We start from the raw sequence: 23906 nt of genomic DNA, 5'->3' as shown, positions 1-23906 counted from the left end.
AGAGACTTTTGAGTTCCCGGTCCCAAAAAAGGAACATGCACATGTCCTTGAGGGAGCCGCCATTATGGTGTCCCATCTTCTGTGGTCAATAAAGGCCACAGGGGAAGCACCCAGCCGTGTGCGGCAGCTGCCAAAAAAAGCCAACACAGTGCTAGGCTGCATTAACAGAGGGATAGAATCAAGATTGTGTGAAGGGTTAATACCATTTTACAAGGCCTTGGTAAGGCCACACTTGGAATACGGCATCCAGTTTTGGTCGCCACGATGTCAAAAAGATGATGAGATTCTGGAAACAGTGCAGAGAAGAGCAACAAAGATGATCAGGGGACTGGAGGCTCAAACATACAAGGAACAGTTGCTGGAATTGGGAATGTCTAGTTTAATGAAGAGAAGGACGAGGCGGGACAGGATGGCAGCCTTCCAGTATCTCACGGGCTGCCCCAAAGAAGAGGCAGTCAAGCTATTCTCCAAAGTGCCCGAAGGCAGGATAAGAAGCAACGGATGGAAACTGATCAAGGAGAGGAGCAACCTAGAACTAAGGAGGAATTTCCTGGCAGTGAGGACAATTAACCAGTGGAACTCCTTGCTTCCAGAAGCTGTGAATGCTCCAACACTAGAAGTCTTTAAGAAGAGACCGAACAGCCATTTGTCTGAAAGGGTATAGGGCAGGGGTAGGCAATCTTGGCTCTTTTATGACTCGTGGACTTCAACTCCCAGAATTCCTGAGCAGCTGGCTCAGGAATTCTGGGAGTTGAAGTTCACGTCAGAAAAGAGCCAAGGTTGCCTACTCCTGGATAGGGTTTTCTGCCTGAGCAGTGGGTTGGACTAGATGACCCTCAAGGTCCCTTCCAACTATTGATGATGATGATTTGCTTCAGCTCCCTGTCCATGCATTGATGATGCCCTTCACCCTCTGGGAATTGGAACCCATATATTGGAGGTTGCTGAGGTTGGAAAACCACCGGGATTGAAATGCAGAGTCTCCCCCCAGGAAAAACTCTGAATTAAAAAGATGTTTCAGGACCCAAGTAGGTAACATCATCAGTACACGCACGAGGCGGGTCATGAAAAGTCTGCAAGTCTGCACCAATCCTCCTCCTCTTCCTCTCTGTCTTTTCCCACAGCTGACTCAGGAATTCTGGGAGTTGAAGTCCACGAGTCATAAAAGAGCCGAGGTTGCCTACCCCTGGCCCAGGCAAACAAGCAAGCTGCTTAGCTACCCTGAACTATTGTTTCGGTCTTATCACTCCCACAACGTGCACCAGGGGATTCAGATCTGAGCAAGGACAAAGTCTATGCTGTGGACATGTAGAAAGCTGCAAGCGGTTGCTGCAAGAGCAGCAAGATTACCCGGGGTCCCATCCTGCACTGGCAGTCTTAAAAGAATACAGGTGGTCCTAACTCTTATGACCCACAATGGACCTCAACATTTGTCGCTGGTGGGACGTTTGTTAAGCGGCCTTTGTGGCCACACTTGTCCAGTGAACGACATAATACTAACTTGTTCGGTTAGCAACAGGTTTGCTAAGCGAATAAGGCTCCCCCCCCATTGAGTTTGCTGGCCAGAAGGTTGCAAAAGGGGGTGTGTGTCACATGACACTGGGACACAGCGCCCGTCGCAAATGCAAGACAGTCCCCGAGCGTCCGAATTTTGAGTCACGCGATGCTGCCACAATCCCGTGTGCGGAAACTTGACTTTTTTTTTCCCCCAGTGCTCTTGTAACTTTGAACCGTCCCTCAGCAGTTGTAAGTCGGGGACCCCCTGGCCCTAATGCAGACTTCGTGCCCCCTGGATGGCGGAGGAAACGTTTCCAAGATCGAAGGGGAACCACTTGGCCGTTCTTCTCCGACTGCTCTGCCCATCGTGCTGCACCGTCCAGACAATACACACAGGTGTGGGGACGGTGGGAGTTAAGGTAGCACCTCGGGGTGCAAACAGGGGCCCCGAGAAAGCCTCGGATGGGGGGGGCCCTACTGGCCCTCTTGCTGGGCAGACGTAGTGGCGATGCTTGCAGCTGCCACCTGGGCGCTAAGTCATGCCGGGTGGGTGGGTGGGTGGGTTTCGTGACAAGAGCTGGGGCCGAGCAGGGCAAGGGTCATCACGAGGGGTGCAATCTGGCGGGCTGCAGGAGTGAGGGGCAGTGATGTGTGGCCCCTTGTCGGGTGGGGTGGGGGGGTCTCGACAGACAGGCGGACGCCAGCGAGTGCCGTATTTTCTAGTTTTATATACAGAATACAGGAAAAAAGTTTCCGTAAAAGCTAAAACATTGCAATTACTTCTGTACATTAGAACTTAGCTGCTGAGAGAACAGGATGGATGGGGTGGGGTAGGGGGTAGGGTGGACGGGGAAAGCGTTGGGAACAAAAGGGAGGAAAAAACAGGATCACGACAAAAAAACGCTTTGCTACAATTAAGACAACCGGAGGCAACGTCATACCACATGTACCACTGTACACAGCTTTAAAAAACATTGAAAAATGCCGTCAGTTGATGTATTTACACAGCGCCCAAAATACTTCTCATCGGAAAACGGGGGTGGGGGGTGGGTTGGGGGGGAGGGGCACAGGATGTGGGCACGGGGGAGGGGGGGGACAAAAAAACACCGGCATGGGGGTGGGTGGGTGGGAAGAGTTGTGTCTTTACATTAAATAAAACAATGATAGTTGTATAGATTTTGCTGTATGAAAACTGTATTTCTCTCTTTTTTTTTTCAATATAAAAGCTATTGTCACTGGCACAAAATAGAAGAAGTTTTTGATTATTTTACAACGGCGAGGGAGCGCTTGCCGTGGGCCACGACCCCGCCGGCCGCCCCCCCCTCCGCCCAGCACAGCCTCCGCAGGTGGCAGTATCCTCTGCTTTGTGTTTTTTCCCCTTCTCCCCTCTCTCTCTCTCTCTCTTTTTTGTCTTTTTGTCTTTTAAATGAAATGTATAGTACAAATATATGTGCAAATGCCCCTAAAACTTGAGCAAACCATAAAAATTTTTTTAAAGTTCTTCATTTCATGCAAAGGGCGTCCAAAGTCTGCGCCCCGCCCCAGGTAGGGAAAAAAACAAAACAAAAAAAAAATGCGGACAGACGGGGTCGGGGGGGGGGTTGTGTGTGTCAAATGGGCGTCTCTGGTACAGGGGAGAAGAGGGGAGGGGCTTCTCCCCCCCTGACACCCCCTCCCCGATGGGCTGCCCCCAAAGCTCCTATGGCACTGAGTTGGACCGGAGCACCGCAGCTTGGTGGCCTTTGGGGCTCAGCTTCTCCTCCAGGTCCGTCTCCTGGGCTAAGGCCGAGGTGTCCCCCTTGGGCGGTTTGGTCGCAAACTCCGTGATGCTGAAGACGAACTGCAGGCAGCCCAGCTTGATGTAGCTGCCGTGGTGCAGGAGGGCCGTGCCCTCCCAGCCCGCCCCGCTGCCCCCGATCAGGCTGGAGCTGCTGGCCCGGCAGCCGCAGGGCGGATGGGGCTGGCCCTGGGCCTGGGCGCGCATGGCGACGGGCTCTCCGACGGGCGGTTGGGCGGGCAGCTCTTCCTCCGGCGGCTTCCGGCTCTTGTGGCGCTCTGGAGGGAGAAGAGGCAGAGGATGGAGGCCAAGGGGGAGAGGCTGGCGCCCCAGAAGCACACACACACACACACACACACCCGGTTTGCACCCCCTTTAAGTGCGGGCAGTCCTCGTCTTACGGCCACAGTGCAGCCCAGGATTGCTCATGCGCACGCTGAGATGGGTGGCCAATACATTTGACAAATAAAATAATAAAATTTAATTTAATTTAATTTAATAATTTAATTTGTATACCGCCCTTCTCCCGGAGGACTCAGGGCGGTGAACAGGGCAATACACAATAAAAAAAGAATACAAAAAATAAAAATACAAATTAAAAATTTGTATTAAAAACATAAATATTAAAAATAAAATGAAATAATAATAATAATAATAATAATAATAATAATAATAATAATAATAATAATAATAATAATAATAATAATAATAATAATAATTATTTTATTTGTATACCGCCCTTCTCCCGAAGGACTCAGGGCGGTGAACAGGGCAAACATATAATAATAAAGAATAAAGAATAACAAAATAGTAAAGTGAAAGGAAATGAAACGAAATAAAATAAAATAATAAAATAAAATAAATAAATAATAAAATAGTAGAGCGAAAGGAAATGAAATAAAATAAAATAATAAAACAAAAATAAAGAATAAAATAGTAAAGTGAAATGAAATGAAATAAAATAGTAAAGTGAAAATGAAGTGAAACGAAATAAAATAATAAAATAAATAATAAAATGGTAAAGTGAAATGAAATATAATAAAATAATGAAATGAAATGAAATAAATAAAAAATAAAGTGATGTAAGATAAAAAATTATATAATAAAATAAAAAACAGAAAAATAAACAGAATTAAATTTAAAAAGTAAAATTACAATAACACCAAACAATAAAAAACAAATACTGCCTCTGCTAAGCAAGGCGGCTGTTGAGAGAACCATGACCCCATTTTACGACGCTTTTGCCACACTTGTTAAGTGAATCACGGCAGTTGCTAGTCACTAAGTGAGTCTGTCATTAAAGGGATACTCGTTATCGGAATCTGGCTTTCCATCATCTTTGCTTGTTGGAAGTTGGCGGGAAAAGCCACAAAGGGTGGCCACAGAACCCCAGGATGCCGCAACCGTCGTAAGTACGAGTCAGTTGCAGAGCGTCCTAATTTTGATCACATGAACACGGGGACACTTTTCATAAGCATGAAAAATAAGACATGAGTCGCTTTTTTCAATGTTGTGTAACTTTGAACAGTCACTAAATCAGGGGTCCCCAAACTTGCCCACTTTAAGGCTGGTGGACTTCAACTCCCAGAATTCCTCAGCCAGCTGGCTGAGGAATTCTGGGAGTTGAAGTCCACCAGCCTTAAAGTGGGCAAGTTTGGGGACCCCTCCACTTAATGAACGGATGTAAGCCGAGGGCTGCCTGTGTGCAAACTCAATCTTCTTTCAAAATTAGCTGCAATCTTGCACTACAGCCAGTCCTCGCCTTACAACTGCTCATTTAGTGACCGTTCGAAACCACAACGGCACTGCAAAAAGCCACTTGCGGCTGTTTTTCACACGACGGGGTCAAAATCTGGACGCTTGGCAACGGACTCATATTTATGACGGTGGCTGTGTCCTGAAGCCACGCGATTCCCCTTTGGCGACCTCCTGACAATCAAAGTCAGATTCACGTAACGACCCTGTGACTAACTGAGCAACTGCAGCGATTCATTTAACGACGGTGGCTAGAAAGGGCGCAAAATTCACTTGGCAAATATGTCATCTTAGCAACAGAAATCTGGGGCTCAATTGTGGCCGTAAGTTGAGGACTATCTGTATTTTTTTTAATAATCTTTGGGGAATCCTCCGACAATGGAGAAATGGATTTAAAGACACACACACACACCGCACCCCTTTTCTGTGGTTTAAGAGAGGACCCAGCCTTTCCCTTCTGTGCAATTGCAATTCTGTGCAATTCCTAAATCAATACATTCAATAAAGTTGGTGAAATTTGCATTCCTGGCTTGACAACGATGCCTCGCCTACACATTACGCACAGTCACACACACAAATGTTCCGAGCCTCACAAGGGAAGATTTGTGTGTCAGAAAGAACGAGGAGGAAGCAGAAGTGAAATTCAGGGACGGTTTGAAAAATGCCCATAAAGAGGTATCTCCAGAGATGCCCATAAAAGACTAACCTCGTAGAGAGGGTGACAGGGGAGGGTCAGGACCAAGACTATGGGATGGATTTTTCCCCAGGGCTGCGGAGGGGGGGGGGGGAAGGGCTTAAGGACACCAACTTCTCTGGGTATGGGCTAATTGGGGGGTACGGGGGACCTCTAGTCATAAATCTCCAAAAACCGGACAGTCTGCATCATTACAATTCCAAGGAAATTTGGGGGCAGATCAGGGGTCTCCAACCTGTGGGTCGAGGACCACTACGGACTGTGGCCTACCAGCCACCGGGCCGCAGGACAGGTTGGCCAGTGTGTGCAAGTGGGTGCACGCACTCAATCCCACTTGTGACAGCGCCACGGCTGCACGGCCTAAGTGGGGCACCGCACAACCTAAAGGGGGCACCGCACTGCCTAAAAGGGGTGCGGCACAACCTAAATGGGGTGCCACACGGCCTAAACGGGGCGCCACACAGCCTAAAGGGGGCACAGGGCGCCGCACAACCTATAGGGGGCACCACACGACCTATAGGGGGCGCCACACAACCTAACAGGGCATCACACAACCTAAATGAGGCACCACACGGCCTACAGGGGGCAGCACACAACCTAAAGGGGGCACCGCACAACCTAAACGGGGCACCACACAGCCTAAAGGGGGCAGCACACAACCTAAACGGGGCACCACACAACCTAAATGGGATTCTGCATGACCTAAACAGGGTGCCACACAACCTAAAGGGGGCACCGCACGGCCTAAGCGGGGCGCCGCACGGCCTAAACGGGGCTGTGTGCGGCGAAAACAGGGCAGGGCTAGCGAGCGTCACGTGGGCACTAGCGCCACCCCATCTGCGTTGTGCGTCTGCTCGTGACCCCGTTTGCATGCCTGTGCGCATTAAATGCTTCCCCTTCCCTTTTCCTCCGGTGCGGCAACAGAGAAAGGCTGGGGACCAGGCAGCCCTTTTTGCAGGTTAAAAAGAAAAGCATTCGGGGTGCTGAGAAGGCCAACAGTGAGATGGGTGCTGCACAAATTTGATCAATCGATTGATCAATCACTTTGGCAACAACAACAACAAAAACAGGAGGAGCCCAGCGTCCTTCGTGCAGACTGCCAATTTTATTAACCAACAAATAAGGCCTCCTGCCCACACTTGTTCTTGGGTAACTACGGCTGCCATCCCACAAAGAGGAGTAGCAAGGTGTCGGGCAGAGGGAGTCCTCGACTTACAACCATTTGTTTAGCGACCGTTTGAAGTTACAACGGCACTGAATAAAAGTGGCGTAGGACCGTTTTTCACACTTACGACCGTCGCAGCATCCCCGTGGTCACGCGATCCAAATTCAGGTGCATGGCGACTGACTCACATTTATGACGATCGCAAAGTCCCTGGGGTCACGTGATCCCCTTTTGTGACCGTCCAACAAGCAAAGCCAATGGGGAAGTCGGATTCACTTAACAACCGTGTGACTAACTTAACCGCTGCAGGGATTCACTAAACAGTTGCGGCGAGAAAGGTCATAAAATGGAGGAAACTCACTTAACAACTGGCTTGCTTAAGCCACAGACATGTTGGGCTCAACTGGGGTCATAAGTCAAGGACTCTCTGTAACTGAGCAAACATTCCTAATCCTCTTTCCCTGTGAACCGTGGTCGTTAAGTCGAGGACTCCCTGTAACTCAAGGCAGCAAACATCCCTAATCCTCCGTCCCTCTCCTCAACCATGGTTGTAAGTCAAGGACTCCCTGTAACCCAAGGCAGCAAACATCCCTAATCCTCCCCCTCCTCAACCGTGGTGGTAAGTAGAGGACGACGTACACTGACACTTAAAAGTGGGGGTCAAGCTCACACGTCGGTGTCGTTCCCAATGAGCCACGCGGCCACCGATGCAGGGGCCACGTTGAAAAGTGTTTCTGTTTTGCGGGCCGCCCACCACTCCGAGCAAGCCAGCATCAGATCCTAAGAAGTAAAAGGATTCCAGGATAACCCTTTGGGCAAGTGTGTGTGTGTGTGTGTGTGTGTGTGTGGCAGCCCAGGAGAACTTACTGATCACGCTCTGCACTTTGGCGACCATGCTGCTGGGCGGGATGAACGCTGCCTTCTCGGAGAAGTCGCAGGAGTACAAGACGTTGTCCACCGTGGTGCCATGCTCGCTGTAGTTCAGCAGTTCGTAATGTTTGGTGTTCTGGGGAAGAAACACCGTTGCCACCAAACGGCCCAGGTTGCCGGGGGGGAGAGGGGGAGGGAGGGAAACAGCCAGAGCAGCGGAAAGCCCTGGGTGCCCGCCTTCCGGCTCTCACCTCATCGTAGAAGATGCAGGCGTGTTTGCCCGAGACGTAGTTGCAGTGACCGTAGTTTGTAAGGCACACGTCCATGTCTGCTCCTGTCGAACGGAGGAGGAAAGGGGGGGATCTCAGAACCGCAATCCGGGGGTCCCCACTACCGGTCAGGCCTTGGGTTGCTCACCTCCGCATTTCTTGTTCGTAAATCATGTATCAGCCGCCGCCTGGAGGGCGGCTTTCCCAGCGAGGGGGCCAGAGGGAGCCCCAGGAACGCACCCCGAGGGGCAGCGAAAGAGCGGAGGCGCTCCTTCCCCACCGCCGCCGACCACCCACACCTCCCAGCCACGCAGAGGACCAGCCCTTCCTTGCCTGTCCCGATGTAGAGGGTCCGGTAGCACATGTTCACCGCGTTGCCCGAGCCCAGCAGTGGGTAGAAGACCGCCCGGGCCTGCACCTCCTTCCTCCGTCCTGGAAAGGCAGAAAGATGCCCTGGGTGCCAAGCGCCTGGCGTGCCAGAGACGGGATCGCTCAGTTGCCATACGCCTCTCTCTCTGAACGCCGCTAAGAAGAACTGCGGCGGGCTCCACTTTCCCACAAGATCCCTCCCCAGGAAAAAAGGAGGCCCCCCCTTTTTTAACCCTCCCAACTCCAGGGAAAAGCTCGGCCGAGCTTCCCTGCTGGAAAGAGCGGGCTTTGCCCAGCTAGACTGCTCAGGGCAAGGGTGCCAGGGCGATGGTAGAACGGTCAGAAAGAAGGGGGTGTCCAAGGGAAGAGCAGCCGGGCCCAGGCTGGGGCTGGGGTGTCCCCTTCACTGCACAGACAGTCCGGCACCTGTCGCTGATGCTTTAATTCAGATTACGGCAGTACAGCGGTACTCAGCCGCTTCGAAACGTATCGAATTTGGTACTCGACGCATTTGGACGAGGACGTTTTTGTCCCGCCGCTCGTTGTTTGTTTGATACTCAACGCACCAGCTAGAACGTGTCGGTGTCAGCTGCCTGCTGACTCGCTACCTCCCTCCTTATGGGGAAAAATTTGTTTCGTGCTCATCGTTTTTGGTGCTCGTTGTGCCTCCTGCAACCGATCACGGATTAACGATGAGGATCAAGGTAGCGCTGTATCTACTCTAAGCAGGGGTGGGCACCTAGCAGGCTCTCGGGATTTGGCCCTTGGAGAGGGCAACACTTGGAGACCAAAGGGTTGAGTGGGGGGCAGGGGAGAGAGAGGGAGAGACAGAAAAAGAGAGAAGGAGAGAGAAAGACACAGAGGGAGAAAGAGAAAGAGGAAGAAAGAAAGAGAGAGGGGGGGAGAGGGAGAGAGAAAGAGAGGGGGAATGAGAGAGAAAAGAGAGAGAAAGAGAGGGGGAAAGAGAGAGAGAAACAAAGAGAGGGAGAAAGAGGGAGAAAAACACGAGGGGGAGAGAGAGAGAGAGACGGACACACAGAGGGAGAGGGAAAGACAGACAGAGAGAGGGAGAGAGGAGGAGAAAAACACAAGAGAGAAAGAGAACGAGAGAGAGAGAGGGAGAGAGGGAGAAAGAGAAAGGGAGAAAAAAACGAGAGGGAGAGAGAGAGAGAAAGGGAGAGAAAGACACACACAGAGGGAGAGGGAGAGAGAAAGAGGGAGAAAAACACAAGACAGAAGGAGAGAGAGACACAGAGAAAGAGAGAGAGAGAGAAGGAGAAAGAGAGGGAGGAAAACACGAGGAGAGAGAGAAGGAGAAAGAGAGAGACAGAGAGAAGAAACGGGGCACATGCAAGAGGACGCCAAGCCCCCAATTCTCTTTTAAACCCAGCCCCCCCCCCCAGTTGGAAGGCCGGGATTATGGCGGCCCAGACTACCTTCGGCAGGGCTGCTGGCAGAAGTGGGCGGGGGGCTTCCCACGCGGTCGGCTGCGGGCTGAGCTTTGGAGGCGAAGAGCTGGTGTATTCTCTGCAAGGCCAGGAACTTGATCAGTTTCTCATCCAGCATCCCGATCTCAATCTCTGCTAACAAAAAGGCAAGGGGGTGGATCAAGCGGAGAGCCTGGGCCGGGCCAAGGAGCCAGCCAACCCCGAGGAGCCGCAAGCAGCCTCCGAAGAAAGCCCCAAAGGACTGCACGTCCCCCCCACCCCCCAACCCCCCGACGGGTTACAGGAAGAAACCAAGAGGTGGGCCGGCTGGCTGTTTGGAGCACATGACAAAGCTTGAGAATGGGACCGTTCCCTCGGCCAGCCATCGACGCGTTCGTGTCTCCGTGCAGTGCCCACCGCAAGCCCTAAAGGTGCTTTTCCAGGACATAACTGGACTTTTGCTTTTCTCTGAAGACGTTTCCCTTCTCCTCCCAGAAGCTTCTTCAGCTCTGGCTGGAGAACGGGAGGATTTATACTCCTTGCAGACAGCCGGTCCTTCTGGCTTCCTTTTGGAGAGTCCTTGAGGCCTCTTGGAGGTTTACACCTGTGTCCTCAGGGTCATCAGAGGGGTGCAAATGGGTGTGGAGCCTTCTAGGAACTGCTGAAAGGACCGTGGGGTAGGCCGGAACCAGAGTAACAAACAGTTGGGAAGGATCTTTTGGTCATCTAGTCCAACCCCCTGCCCAAGTAGGAGACACTACACCATTTCTGACAAGACAGCAGTCCAGTCTCTTCTTGAAAGCCTCCAGTTCATGAAACTCCCACAACATCTGTAGACAAACTCTTCTACTGATTTCTTGTTCTCACTGTCAGGAAATTTCTCCTTATTTCCAGGTTGAATCTCTTCTTGATCTTTTTCCGTCCGTTATTCCCCGTCTGGCCTTCGGGTGCTTTGGAAAAAAGGTGGACCCCCTTCCTCTCTGTGACCACTCCTCAAATACTGGAAGGCTGCTATCCTGTCCCCCCTCGCCCTTCTCTTCATTAAACTAGACATTCCCATTTCCAGCAGCCATTCCTTATATGTTTTCGCCTCCAGTCCCCTGATCCTCTTTGTTGCTCTTCTCTGCACTCTTTCTAGAGTCCCAACACTTTTTTTGTAGTGTGGCTGACCAAAATTGCTTCCAGTATTCTAGCTGGGGTCTTACTAAGGCTTTGTAGAGTGGTATTAGTGCCTCACGCGGTCTTGACTGACTCCCTCTGTTAATGCATCTTAGGATTGCGTTGGCTTTTCTGGCTGCCACTGCACACGGCTGGCTCATGTTTAATGGACTGTCCACTAAGACGCCAAGATCCCTCTCAGAGTTGTTAATAATAATAATGATGATGATGATAACCTGTGTCAATCATTGGTGCCAGTCAATTTGAGTGTTCAGTTGACTGAGTTTCATGTTTTATGAATAAAAGTTTTATATAATAATAATAATAATAAGTTGGAAGGGACCTTGGAGGTCATCTAGCCCAACCCCTTGCTCAGGCAGGAAACCCTATACCATTTCGGACAAATGGCTGTCCAGTCTCTTCTTAAAAACTTCCAGTGTTGGAGAATTCACCGGTTCTGGAGGCAGGTCGTTCCACTGGTTAATTGTTCTCATTGTTAGGAAGTTTCTCCTTAGTTCCAGGTTGCTTCTCTCCTTGATTGATCACAATAGTAAAGTTGGAAGGGTCCTTGGAGGTCATCTAGTTCAACCCCCCCGCTCACGCAGGAAACCCTATACCATTTCAGACAAATGGCTGTCCAGTCTCTTCTTAAAAACTTCCAGTGCTGGAGCATTCACAAATTCTGGAGACAAGGAGTTCCACTGATTAACAGAATAACAGACGTGGAAGGGACCTTGGAGGTCATCTAGTCCAACCCCCTGCTAAGGCAGGAAACCCTCTACCATTCCAGACAAGTGGCTGCCCAGTCTCTTCTTAAAAACTTCCAGTGTTGGAGCATTCACAGCTTCTGGAGGCAGGTTGTTCCACTGGTTAATTGTTCTCACTGCCAGGAAGTTTCTCCTTAGTTCCAGGTTGCTTCTCTCCTTGGTTAGTTTCCATCCGTTGCTTCTTGTCCTGCCTTCAGGTGCTTTGGAGAATAGAATAGAATGGAATGGAATAGGAATAGAGCTGGAAGGGACCTTGGAGGTCATCTAGTCCAACCCCCTGCTCAGGCAGGAAACCTGTCAGGAAGTTTCTCCTTAGTTCCAGGTTGCTTCTCTCCTTGACTAGTTTCCATCCGTTGCTGCTATTGTGCCTGGTTCTGCCCAATCCATGTGTGTCCTTTTGGGCTTCTCTTGCCTAAGTGTAGGACTTGACATTTCTCTACCCTGAATTTCATTTTGTTCGACAAGGCCCAGAGAACTGTTCGAGCCAGCGGTCCCGTCGGTCCAAAATGTGGACTTTGCTGTCTTCCAGAGTGGCCTTAAGAGTCGCCGTCAGCAGCCCCTCCGCATTTGAAAGACCAAGGCCCCTCTTTCGAAGGCAGCAAAGTCCACATTTTGGACAGACAGGACCGCCGGTTTGAAAGGGGGTCCAAGAGGCCATCTGGATCAAAACTGAACAGCCTTCCCTCAACAGAGGGGGGGGGGGGGAGAAATACAACACCACCCATCTCCTGTTTACAACACAGGCCTTTCAGCCGTTCCAAAAAGGTTCCACACCTGTTTTACACTCAGGTGACCCAGGTGAAGATACAGATAAACCTCCAAGTGGCCTCCGGCACTCCCAGAAAGAGGGCGAGTGACCAGATGACTGCAAGGAATGTCAATCCCTCCATGCTCCACCATTCAGTCAGAACTGAAGAAGTTTCTGGGATGAGAAGCGAAAGGTCTTCAAAGGAAAACAAGAAAGTCCAGTGGCCTCCTGAAAAAAAAAGGCGCCTTTGGGACGATCCTGACCTGGGTGAGGGAGAATCTCCACAGACGTTCTGCCCATGGCAAGAATCCCATCGGAGAAGCATTTGCCCTCCTGGGGAAACGAGACCTTCACGAAAGACCCTCACCTCCGCTGCCGTCGATTAATGCCTTCACGGGACCTGCAACGTCCACTGCGGCCGAAGAATTGGAAGGGAGCGAGGAAGGGGTAGCTAAACCAGGAAGGGGACCCGGGCTGACCTTTCCATCTGGAGACGAGAGAAAAGCAAAGAGGTCAGGTCAGGTTAGGGTTACATCTCCCAGTTCTGGACAGACTGCTAAATCCCTTTATAACAGGGGTCTTCCCTTTGATGACTTGTGGACTTCAAGTCCCAGAATTCCTTAGTCAGCGTGCCTGCCTGAGGAATTCTGGGAAGTCCGCAAGTCATAAAAGGGCCAGCTTTGAAGACCCCTGCTTGTGGACTTCAACTCCCAGAATTCCTCAGCCAGCATGCCTGGCTGAGGAATTCTGGGAGTTGAAGTCCACAAGTCATCAAAGGGCCAAGTTGGAAGACCCTTACTGGTGGACTTCAACTCCCACAATTCCTCAGCCAGCATGCCTGGCTGAGGAATTCTGGAAGTCCACAAGTCATCAAAGGGCCAAATTGGAAGACCCTTGCTTGTGGACTTCAACTCCCAGAATTCCACAGCCAGCATGCCTGGCTGAGGAATTCTGGGAGTTGAAGTCCACAAGTTATCAAAGGGCCAAGTTGGAAGACCCTTACTGGTGGACTTCAACTCCCACAATTCCTCAGCCAGCATGCCTGGCTGAGGAATTCTGGAAGTCCACAAGTCATCAAAGGGCCAAATTGGAAGACCCCTGCTTGTGGACTTCAACTCCCAGAATTCCACAGCCAGCGTGCCTGGCTGAGGAATTCTGGGAGTTGAAGTCCACAAGTCATCAAAGGGCCAAGTTGGAAGGCCCCTGGTTTATAACCAAGCCAGTGCAATGAAAACTAACAAACGCTCGGAAACGGCTGTGATTACAGTAGTCCTCGACCTACGACCACAGCGGAGCCCAAAATTTCTGTTGCTAAGCGAGACATTTGTTGTGGGTTCTGCCGCATTTTAAGACGGCTCTTTTAGCCAAAGTTAAGTAAAATCACGGCAGTTATTAAATCAATAACCCGGTCATTGTGAATCTGGCTTTCCCCCCCGACTCTGCACGTAAGAAGGTCGCAAAAGGGGATCACCGTGAACCCAGGGGACAGTGCGACCGTCACAAATGTGAGCCGGTTGCCAAGCCTTTGAATTCTGATCACCTGACCATGGGGACGCTGCAAAGGTTGTTAAGTGTGAAAAACGGTCAAAAGTTATTTGCAGCGCCGTCTTAAGTTCGAACGGTCACTTAAGTCGAGGACTACCTGTATCCTTTATGACAACTGTCCTGTTGGCGTGCAGTGGCAAAAGAAACAAAATCTATTTGTGAGTGGGGCTAGACACAGAAGGAATTACGACTGGGAAAAGGCAAAAAAAAAAAACAGAGGAAAATTTTTTCTGGTTGAGAGAAAAACCTCCTTCTTCTACCTTTCAGTCCAAATTTAGCTTCTGGGATAACCTGCACACTCTGAACAAGTTCTTTGTGCCGCTAAAAAGCTCTTTGTTCGATATTTGCATTGTCAAATTATGGCAATCTCCCTTCGGTCCCTCCGGATACAAATAATAGAGCAGCGCCTCAGTACTTGTCGGTTACTCGTTCCAGGAACCGGTTCCGTGGAGGGAGGCTTTTCCACGCACCGGAGGGCGCGTGGTTTTGTGTGCTGCCCGCATCTCACGGATGGGGCTTTGCTGGTTTCTGCAGCCCGGTTGCTGGCGTGCCGCGGCCCGGTGCTGGTTCACGGACCGGAGGTTGGGGACCCCTGTTCTAGATGATGCGACGAAATCCAAAACCGACAAGTCCTGAGAAAACCACGGGACTTACCACGGGACCCGCTATTTCAGCCGGAAGAAATAGCGAGTCACGAGGCAGCCGAAGCCGGCAAGTCCTTCCTTGCATGTCGACTAGCGGGAGAAAGAGGAGGATTCTGCTTCAAAGGGCGTCCAATTACGAATTCGACGCATTTTGAAACAGTCAAGCCTCGAGATACGACTGGAATAAATACGCTAATAAACAATAAACCTCCCGTGAAGACAGACCATAGAGGGGACCTTAGGTAGCAACAGCAATAGCACTTAGTCTTATATGCCACTTCATAGTACTTTTACAGCCCTCTCTAAGAAGCTTTGCAGAGTCAGCCTATTTACCCCCCCTCCCCCCAAAAAAAACACAATCTGGGTCATTTTACAGAGTCATTTTCCATCCTCAGAAGGACGGAAGGCTGAGTCAACCTGGAGCCGGTCAGGATCGAACTTCCTGGCAGTGGACAGAATTAGCCTGCAATGCTGCGTTCTAACCACTGCGGCACCAGGACAGGAAAGAGAGGAAGGAAGGAAGGAAGGAAGGAAGGAAGGAAGGAAGGAAGGAAGGAAGGAAGGAAGGAAGGAAGGAAGGAAGGAAGGAAGGAGATGGAGGGAGAAAGAAGGAGGGAAGGAAGGAAGGAGATGGAGGGAGAAAGAAGGAGGGAAGAGAGGAAGAAAACGGGAGGGAGAAAGAATGGAGAAAGGAAGAAAGGAAGGGAGAAAATGGAGGGAGAAGGAAGGAAGGAAGGAAGGAAGGAAGGAAGGAAGGAAGGAAGGAAGGAAGGAAGGAAGGGGTGAAAGGAGGGAGGGAGAAGGAAGGAAGGGAGAAAATGGAGGGAGAAGGAAGGAAGGAAGGGGTGAAAGGAGGGAGGGAGGGAAGGGAGGAAGGAAGGAAGAAAATGGGAGGGAGGGAGGAAGGAAGGAGGGAAGGAAGAAAATGGGAGGAAGGAAGGAAGGAAGGAAGGAAGGGAGAAAAGGGAGGGAGAAGGAAGGACTGCTGGCAGCCAGCAGTCAGCAGAAGTAGCCTCCAGTACTGCACTCTAACCACTGCGCCACCCTGCTTTGGGACGCCTTCCCTCAGGCACGAGGCCCAGGGCTGCAAGACAGCAGAGCAGCCTTAGGCCACGGCACAGAGAGCAGAGCCCTGGACTTCTGCAGCCTGTGTCCACTTTGTGCCACGCCAGGCACGGCCACAATCGCCAAGTGCAGCCCGGACCTGTTTCCTTGGCGTCACGCAGGCATCCACGGCAAACCTGACCCCAGCAGTTGTACTGGAAAGACATAGCAGAATAACAGAGTGGGAAGGGACCTTGGAGGTCTTCTAGTCTAACCCACAAGTCTTAAAAGCTCCAAGGTTGGACAGCCCTGAGATACGGTCGCCTGCTTCAGCAGGGGGTTGGACTACATGACCTCCAAGGTGCCCTACAAGATTCCAGACTGCCCTTCTTAAAAGAGGCTTTAAAAAAACAATCTTGCCTTTGGAAACAAAAAGGCCTTTATTCAGGATTTCTGGCAAGTGGGGGCTGGAGCAGAAGCCCCCCCCAGTCATCCTCTGTGCTCACCTGGAGGTGGGGCTGACGAGCAAAAGCCGTGGGCAGGGGCCACGGCGGAGCCTCCCTCCCCTACAGCCGCCTGGTGGGGAGTGAGTGCCCACGTGGCGGAGACGGGAGAGTCCGCTGCGCCCAGGTCCGTGGCCAGCAGAGGCCCGATCGGCGCCTGAGTGTTCTTCTGCGGCCACGCCGTGGCAGCTTCCAGGCTGAAGCAGGAGCTGGGGATGGAGGCCAGCAGGGTGGTGACCGGCACGGCGACCTTGTGCGGGCACGAGACAGGTCCCGCGGCGTTCTCCGTCTTCACCACCGCGCCAGCCACGTGGTTGAGGAGCCCGTAAGCCGCCGGGGGAGTGGTGGGCCTCGGCCAGGGCTGCTGCCGGTGAGACACGGAGCCGCCCTGCCCGCTCAGCCTGGACGAGGCGGGCACCGAGGCCTCGCCGTAGAAGCTGGGGCCGTTGATTTTCACCTCGGCGGCCCCGCCGAGGCCGTTGGAGGTCCCGCAGGGGGGAGCCTTCTTGGGCCTGTCCGCGGAGGAGGGGTAGGGGGTCTCGTCCTGCAAGGAGTTCTGGGGGGTGAGCCCCACGGGGCAAGAGGCCGGACAGTTGGAAGGGGTGGTGGGCTTGTCCGCGGCCCGGTACGGACTGGCCAGGGAGCCGTCGGCCGCCAGCACCGGCTTGACATCCCCTTTCTCCAGCTGCTCCGAGTCCCAGGAAAAAGGGGCCTGCTTGGCTGATAAGTGTTTGAGGATGCTGCACTGCAGGGCCACGATGCTGCACAGCCACTGAAAGAGAAAGGGAGGTCAGAGGTCAGGGAGGATAAACGGTCAGCTTTGCCCCCCCTGCTCTCAGTCCAGCCGCAGGTAGCCCTGGCAGGGCTGGTCCGAGGTAGCGAACTGCCCGGAGAGCAAGCTGTAAGCGCTAGGGGGAAGTATGCAGGCAGTCCTCGACTGACGACAAATGGAGCCCAACCTTTCCGTCACTCAGCGAGGCGGCTAAGTGACATTTTGCCCCATTTTATGACCTCTCATGGCATCCGGCCCTCTCAATTCCTGGCAAACAGATGGGGAAGAAATGGAGGTAGTGACAGATTTTATTTTCCTGGGCTCCAAGATCACCGCAGATGGGGACTGTAGCCAAGAAATTAAAAGACGCTTGCTCCTGGGGAGGAAAGCCATGGCAAATCTAGACAGCACCCTAAAAAGCAGAGACATCACCCTGCCAACAAAAGTGCGTATAATCAAGGCTGTGGTCTTCCCAGTTGCAATGTATGGCAGTGAAAGCTGGACCGTAAGAAAGGCCGAGCGCCAAAGAATGGAGGCCTTTGAACTCTGGTGCTGGAGAAGACTCCTGCGAGTCCCTTGGATTGCAAGGCGATCGAACCGGTCGGTCCTAGAGGAGATCCACCCTGACTGCTCTTTAGAAGGCCAGATCCTGAAGCGGAAACTCAGATCCTTTGGCCACCTGATGAGGAGGAAGGACTCGCTGGAGAAGAGCCTCATGCTGGGGGCGACTGCATCGCATTGCTGACGGGGCGACTGCAAGGGGTTCGCTTAAGAGCCGTGGCAAGGAAGGTCGTAAAACAGGGCAAAGCTGGCTCGATAAACGCCTTGCTCGCCCGCGGGAAACGTCCGTCGCGGTCGTAAGTCAGGGACTACCTCTGTTCCAAATCTGTGGCCTGCTTCCCTTGGGCTCTTCTAGCAGCAGCCCCCGCCCCAAGCCGAGGAAAGGGGCTCCGTGGGGCAGAGGGGAGGGCCCTCCTTGGTACGAGGCGAGCCAAACCGACCCCCCAACTAAGGGAAGGAGCCGGGCTAATTGGCCTCACTGGGTTTCTGTGGGGGCTGGGGGAGCTCGGCTTGGGTGGGAGGGAATAATAATAATAATAATAACAATAATAATATGATGGATGAAACGTGTAACAGGGATACCCATTGTCATCGGGGCACTGGGAACGAGGTCCAAAAACTTTACAAAACACATCAAGAAACTGCAGCTTCCTGCAATAACTCCAGCAAAGCTGCAAAAAAATTGCGCTACTCGGAACATCTTACGTTTTAATTTAATTTAATTTAATTTATTAATATTTCTATACCGCCCTTTTCCCGAAGGACTCAGGGCGGTGATACCTGGTTGATACCTAGGAGGCTGGCAGCAACCCGTGTCAACCATTAGTGCCAGTCAATCTGAGTGTTCAGTTGACTGAGTTTCATGTTTTATGAATAAAAGCTTTATAATGATGATGATGATGTTGGAAGGGACCTTAGAGGTCATCTAGTCCAACCCCCTGCTCAGGCAGGAAACCCTATACCATTTCAGACAAATGGCTATCCAATCTCTTTTTAAAAACTTCCAGTGTTGGAGCATTCACAGCTTCTGGAGGCAGGTGGTTCCACTGATTTAACTGTTAGGAAATTTCTCATTAGTTCCAGGTTGCTTCTCTCTTCAATCGGTTTCCATCCGTTGCTTCTCGTCCTGCCTTCAGGCGCTTTGGAGAACAGCTTGACTCCCTCTTCTTTGGGGCAGCCCCTGAGATACTAGAAGGCTGCTATCATGTCTCCCCCTCACCCTTCTCTCCTGAACTTTTACAGAATAACAGAATGACAAAGTTGGAAGGGACCTTGGAGGTCATCTAGTCCGACCCCCTGCTCGGGCAGGAAACCCTATACTATTCCAGACCAATGGCTGTCCAGTCTCTTCTTAAAAACTTCCAGTTTTTGGAGCATTCGCAGCTTCTGGAGGCAAGGAGTTCCACTGGTCAATTGTTCTCACTGTCAGGAAGTTTCTCCTTAGTTCCAGGTTGCTTCTCTCCTAGATTAATTTCCTCTGCCGGATGGCCCTGTCCCAATTCTAAGACCCAGAGAGGGGGGCGTTGGCTGCAGCCTGCCAGGAGGGCAACCCCCTGACCCTGCCCACCCTCCCCCCGACTGCCCCCCCACACAACAAAAATACGAGGCGTGTCAGCCGTTACCTCTTGCTGTTCAGCCTGGGCGGCTAAGTGCTGGGAAGCGCTGCCGGGGGGCTTCGGTAAAGACTCCTCGGAAAACCCGTTGCAAATCAGCTCCCCGTTCCGGATGGCCGCCGGCGCCATTAATGCTGGTGGGATCCGATACTGGGACTTGATGGCCTCCGGGACCTGCGGGCAGCGGAGAAGAGAAGGTCGTTACGGCCATCGGAGGCTGGCATCCCCTGGCACTGCAAGGGAGGCCACGAGGATGGCTGGGGACGCCCGGGAGGGCTGTCGGATCTGCCGTCGCTTCAGCCGGGCTTCCCCTGGTGGCAGCCTGGCGTAAAACACGGGGGGAGCGGAGCGTGGTGAAATGATGGGAAACAGAAGCGGAACCAAGAGCCCTCCAGGGACACCGGTTGGGCCCATCAAAGAGGTGCCAAACATCAGAAGTGTTACCAAAACATGAGGGGTCCCTGGTGCCCTCTGAGCTGGGTGGTTTCCTTGCAGACGTTTCATGACCCAACTAGGGAACATCAGGGCTAGAAGGGGAGGGGTGGTTTGTGGGGGGGGGGAGGAGGAGGAGGAGGAGGAGGAGGAGGAGGAGGAGGAGGAGGAGGAGGAGGAGGAGGAGGACAACTGTGGGGTCCCTGGTGCCCTCTGAGCTGGGTGATTTTCTTGCAGACGTTTCATGACCCAACTAGTAACTTCATCAGTGCTAGAAGGGAGGAGGAGGAGGAGAACAACGATGACCACAGCTGTGGGTCCTTGGTGCTGAGTTTGGTGGTTTCCTTGCAGACATTTCATGACCCAGAGAACATCATCAGTGCTAGTTTTGTGTAGAGATGGTGGTGGTGGTGGTGGAGGAGGAGGAGGAGGAGGAGGAAGAAGAGGAAGACTGTGGGGTCCTTGGTGCTGAGTTTGGTGGTTTCCTTGCAGACATCTCATCACCCAAATAGAGAACAGGGCCTCCTCAGGGTGCCACCGGTCAAAGAATGCCGACTGGTGGCCCCCAGGGGGAGGGCGTTCTCTGTGGGCGTGCCGGATTTATGGAACCATCTTCCGGTCGAGCTCCGGATGGCGCCCAATCTCGTCTCCTTCCGGCGCGATCTTAAAACCTACCTCTTTGAACAAGCTGGCCTGGCCTGATGGGATGGGGTCGGGTTTTATAAATTGATCTTAACCTTTTAATCTGTATTAATTTATTACGGGCATTGCTGTTTAATTACTTTTTAATTTTTGTACCTTGTTTTTATTATGTATTGCCCTGTTCACCGCCCTGAGTCCTTCGGGAGAAGGGCGGTATACAAATTAAATAAATAAACAAACAAACAAACAAACATCATCAGTGCTAGATTTGTGTAGAGGTGGTGGAGGAGGAGGAGGAGGGGGAGGAGATGGGGAGGGGGAGGACTGTAGGTCCTTGGTGCTCTCTGAGCTTGACTATTTTCTTGCGGACGTTTCATGGCCCAGCTAGGGAACATCATCAGGGCTAGTAAAGAATGCAGTTTGCTCTCAGTTTTATATTCTGCTGGTTGCCCTGTCAGTGTCGACGGTCTTAAGAGATGCTTTGGCTGTTGGCTCTCGGGCAGTTTCTTGGTTGGGCTGTTGTTCCAATCCGGTTCTAGCCCTGAGTTGACCTAGTTTGGGTAAGGAAACCACCCAGCTCAGGGAGCACCCAGGGCCCCTCACGTCAACCCTCAGCTACAAATATCCTCCTTTATTGTTACCAAAAACAACTAATTTCAACTTTATGGGACCCTGGAAAGATGACCAGGGAGGAAGTAAACGGAATGACAAAGCTGGAAGGGACCTTGGAGGTCCTCTAGTCCAATCCCCTGCACAGGCCTATACCATTTCAGACAAATGGCTCAGGCCCGGGGTACTTGCGAGACCACCTGCTGCCATTGTCAACCTCCCTTCGCCCGGTCCGCTCCCACAGAGTCGGCCTCCTCAGGGTTCCCTCGGCCAGGCATTGCCGGCTGGCGACTCCCGGGGGGAGAGCCTTCTCTGTGGCCGCACCGACCCTCTGGAATGAGTTGCCCCCGGAGCTGCGGATGGCCCCTGACCTTCGGTCCTTCTGCCGTGACCTGAAGACCTGGTTGTTCCAACAAGCGGGCCTGGACTGACTACGTATTTTAATTAGGCTTTTACTGGGTTTTAAATTGTCATGTAATCGTTGTATTTACTAGTTTAATTCTTTTTAAATTTTCATTCTATGTTTGTTCTTTTTTAATTTTTATTGTTGTGAGGCACCCTGAGTCCTTAGGGAGAAGGGCGGCATATAAATTTAAGTAAGTAAGTAAGTAAATAATGAATGGCTATCCAAACTCTTCTTAACCTGGCTAATGCTGTAATCTTCAGATCCGGCTTTCCTACGCTGTAACCACTTGGCTTTACTAAAAGTATACCTTTTGCTGCAAATGGAGTCATGGGTCTTTCTTTCCTAAATGCCCAGTTTGGGGTAGAAATAGAATAGAGAATGTAGAGTAGAGTAGAGTAGAGTAGAGTAGAGTAGAGTAGAGTAGAGTAGAGTAGAGTAGAGTAGAGTAGAGTAGAATAGAATATGGAAAGAATATGGAAAGAATAGAATAGAATAGAATAGAATAGAATAGAATAGAATAGAATAGAATAGAATAGAATAGAATAGAATAGAATAGAATAGAATAGAATAGAATATAGGACCTTGGAGGTCTTCTAGTCCAGCCCCCTGCTCAGGCAGGAGAACCTACACTATCTCAGACAGGTGACTCTCTATCTCTTCTTAAAAACCTCCAGTGATGGAGCGCCCACGATTTCTGGAGGCCAGCTGTTCCACTGGCTAATTCTCCTCACTCTCAGGAACCTTCTCTTTAATTCCAGGTTGCTTCTCTCCTTGATCAGCTTCCAACCGTTGTTTCCCGTACTGCCCTCTGGTGCTTTGGAGAATAATGTGACCCCCCTCCTCTTTGTGGCAGCCCCTCAAGTACTGGAACGCTGCTATCATGTCCTCCCTATTTCTTCTTTTCTTTAGACCAGCCAAACACAAGTCCCGCAGCCGTTCTTCTTATGTTTTGGTCTCCAGGCCTTGGATCCTCTGTTGCTGCTCTTTGCACTTTTTCCAAACTCTCCAACATCTTTTTGGTGAGACGGTGACCAAAACTGGCTGCAGTATTCCAGGCGTGGCCTTACTAGGGCTTGATAAAGCGGCACTAATACCTTCGCGTGATCTTGATTCTAGGCCTCTGTTTATGCAGCCCAGCCAGGATTGTGTTGGCTTCTTTTTTTGGGGGGGGGGGAGCCGGGCTGCGGCGGATGCCGCTGCCTGTGTGACCCGGGGTCTCCTACCTTGAGCCCCTTCCTCTTCCCCGACTGGACCACCCGGCGGTTGGGCGGGTGCTTCTTGTGGATCCGGTTCAAGAAGTCCACCTTCACCGCGTGCTGAGAGATGGTGTCCTGGAAGCGGTCGAAGACCTGGCAGCGGTTGCTGAGCGTCATGTTCTTCTGGTTCAGCTGAAAGAGACGGAGCGGAACTAAGGAAAAACAGCCATTTGCTCTCACACCCCCCCCCAGCCCCCCCACCACCACCCCGACTCCAAGGGGAGGCCCCGGCTTACCACCACGTGCTCAATGTGATTGGGGCACATCCAGCGGCCCAGCGGCATGGCCGTGAGGGGGGGCTCCAGGCAGTCCATGTGGAAGAGGAGAGGGCAATAGTCGCACTGGATGAGGGGGGCCACCCGGCAACTCCTGGAAAAGAAGACCGCAACCCCTTACTCCGTGGAGAAGACCGAAGTGGAGGGTGGGTGGGGGTGGATGTCCTCTTGGACTTTTCCCCTCTCCCTTTTTTAAAAAAAAATAAAAATAAAAAGTTTTTTTTACTGAATTTTATAAGGTTAGGGGAGAGGATATAATCAGAGTTTGGGATGGGGGTTATTTATTTTATTTTATTTTATTAAATTTATATACCGCCCTATTCCCGTAGGACTCAGGGTGGTTTACAGGGAAAATTAAAAAGCGCAACATACAAAAATTAAAATCACTTAAAACAATTAATTAATTCAAGTCCCCGAAATTTAAAACTAAAACCCAATTAAAAATGAAAACCCCTCAGTCTGGGCCAGACAGCTCGAAGAGCCAAGTTAGGATGGGAACGGGCTTGGAAACAACATTGGGGCTGCCCCCCCCCAATAACATTTCCAAGCTTTAGCAAACAGACTATCGTCCGGGTACAAATGTCCAATTAACGCTAATTAACGTAACAGCAAATAGCTGTAATGTATATTTATTTATTTTATTGGATTTGTATACCGCCTTATTCCCGTAGGACTCAGGGCGGTTTACAGGGCAGTTAAAACCATGCATACAAAAAATTAAAAACAAATAAAACAATTAAATTAAATTCAAGCCCCAAAAGTAAATCTAAAACCCAGTTAAATTAACAACACCACAGTCTGGACTAAACAGCTCAAAGAGCCACGTTTTCATGTCCCGGCGAAATGAGTGAAGGTCGGGGGCAGTCCTAAGCTCTGTGGGAAGCTGGTTCCAAAGGGCAGGTGCACCCACAGAGAACGCCCTCCCCCTGGGAATAACCCGCCGGCATTCATTAACCGACGGTACCCTGAGAAGGCCCTCCCTGTGGGGGCGCACAGGACGATGGGAAGATGATGCCGGCAGCAGGTGTTCCCTTAGATAGTCCGGACCCAAGCCATTTAGGGCTTTGTATGTCATTGTTAGCACCTTGAATCTCACCCGGAGGGCAAC

At 51.5% G+C, this 23906-nt stretch overlaps 1 protein-coding gene across 5 annotated transcripts in view; it reads right to left on the bottom strand.

Annotated features, from left to right (window-relative positions):
* Positions 1-2205: 2205 nt before the first annotated feature.
* PHF12 (PHD finger protein 12) overlaps positions 2206-23906 on the bottom strand; it is a 56550-nt gene continuing 34849 nt past the window's right edge. Inside the window, exons 6-16 of one of the 5 annotated variants that reach the window (XM_083379673.1) lie at positions 22760-22892; positions 22491-22655; positions 19188-19352; positions 16236-17004; positions 12864-12983; positions 9833-9979; positions 8361-8495; positions 8010-8092; positions 7756-7894; positions 7559-7668; positions 3123-3552 (exon numbers count right to left, since the gene is read on the bottom strand). In XM_083379673.1, the coding sequence (XP_083235799.1) occupies positions 3415-3552; positions 7559-7668; positions 7756-7894; positions 8010-8092; positions 8361-8495; positions 9833-9979; positions 12864-12983; positions 16236-17004; positions 19188-19352; positions 22491-22655; positions 22760-22892 (2104 nt within the window). In that variant the 3' untranslated portion in view covers positions 3123-3414. Of the gene's footprint in view, positions 3553-7558; positions 7669-7755; positions 7895-8009; positions 8093-8360; positions 8496-9832; positions 9980-12863; positions 12984-16235; positions 17005-19187; positions 19353-22490; positions 22656-22759; positions 22893-23906 lie in introns of all 5 variants that reach the window. The other 4 variants (XM_083379669.1, XM_083379670.1, XM_083379671.1 and 1 more) reach the window with 4 other exon arrangements.

The sequence above is a fragment of the Vipera ursinii genome, assembly GCF_947247035.1.
Source record: "Vipera ursinii genome assembly, chromosome: 1".
Lineage (NCBI taxonomy): Eukaryota > Metazoa > Chordata > Lepidosauria > Squamata > Viperidae > Vipera > Vipera ursinii.
Note: the sequence above shows the minus strand (reverse complement) of the source record. Positions and strands in the feature narration are given on the sequence as shown.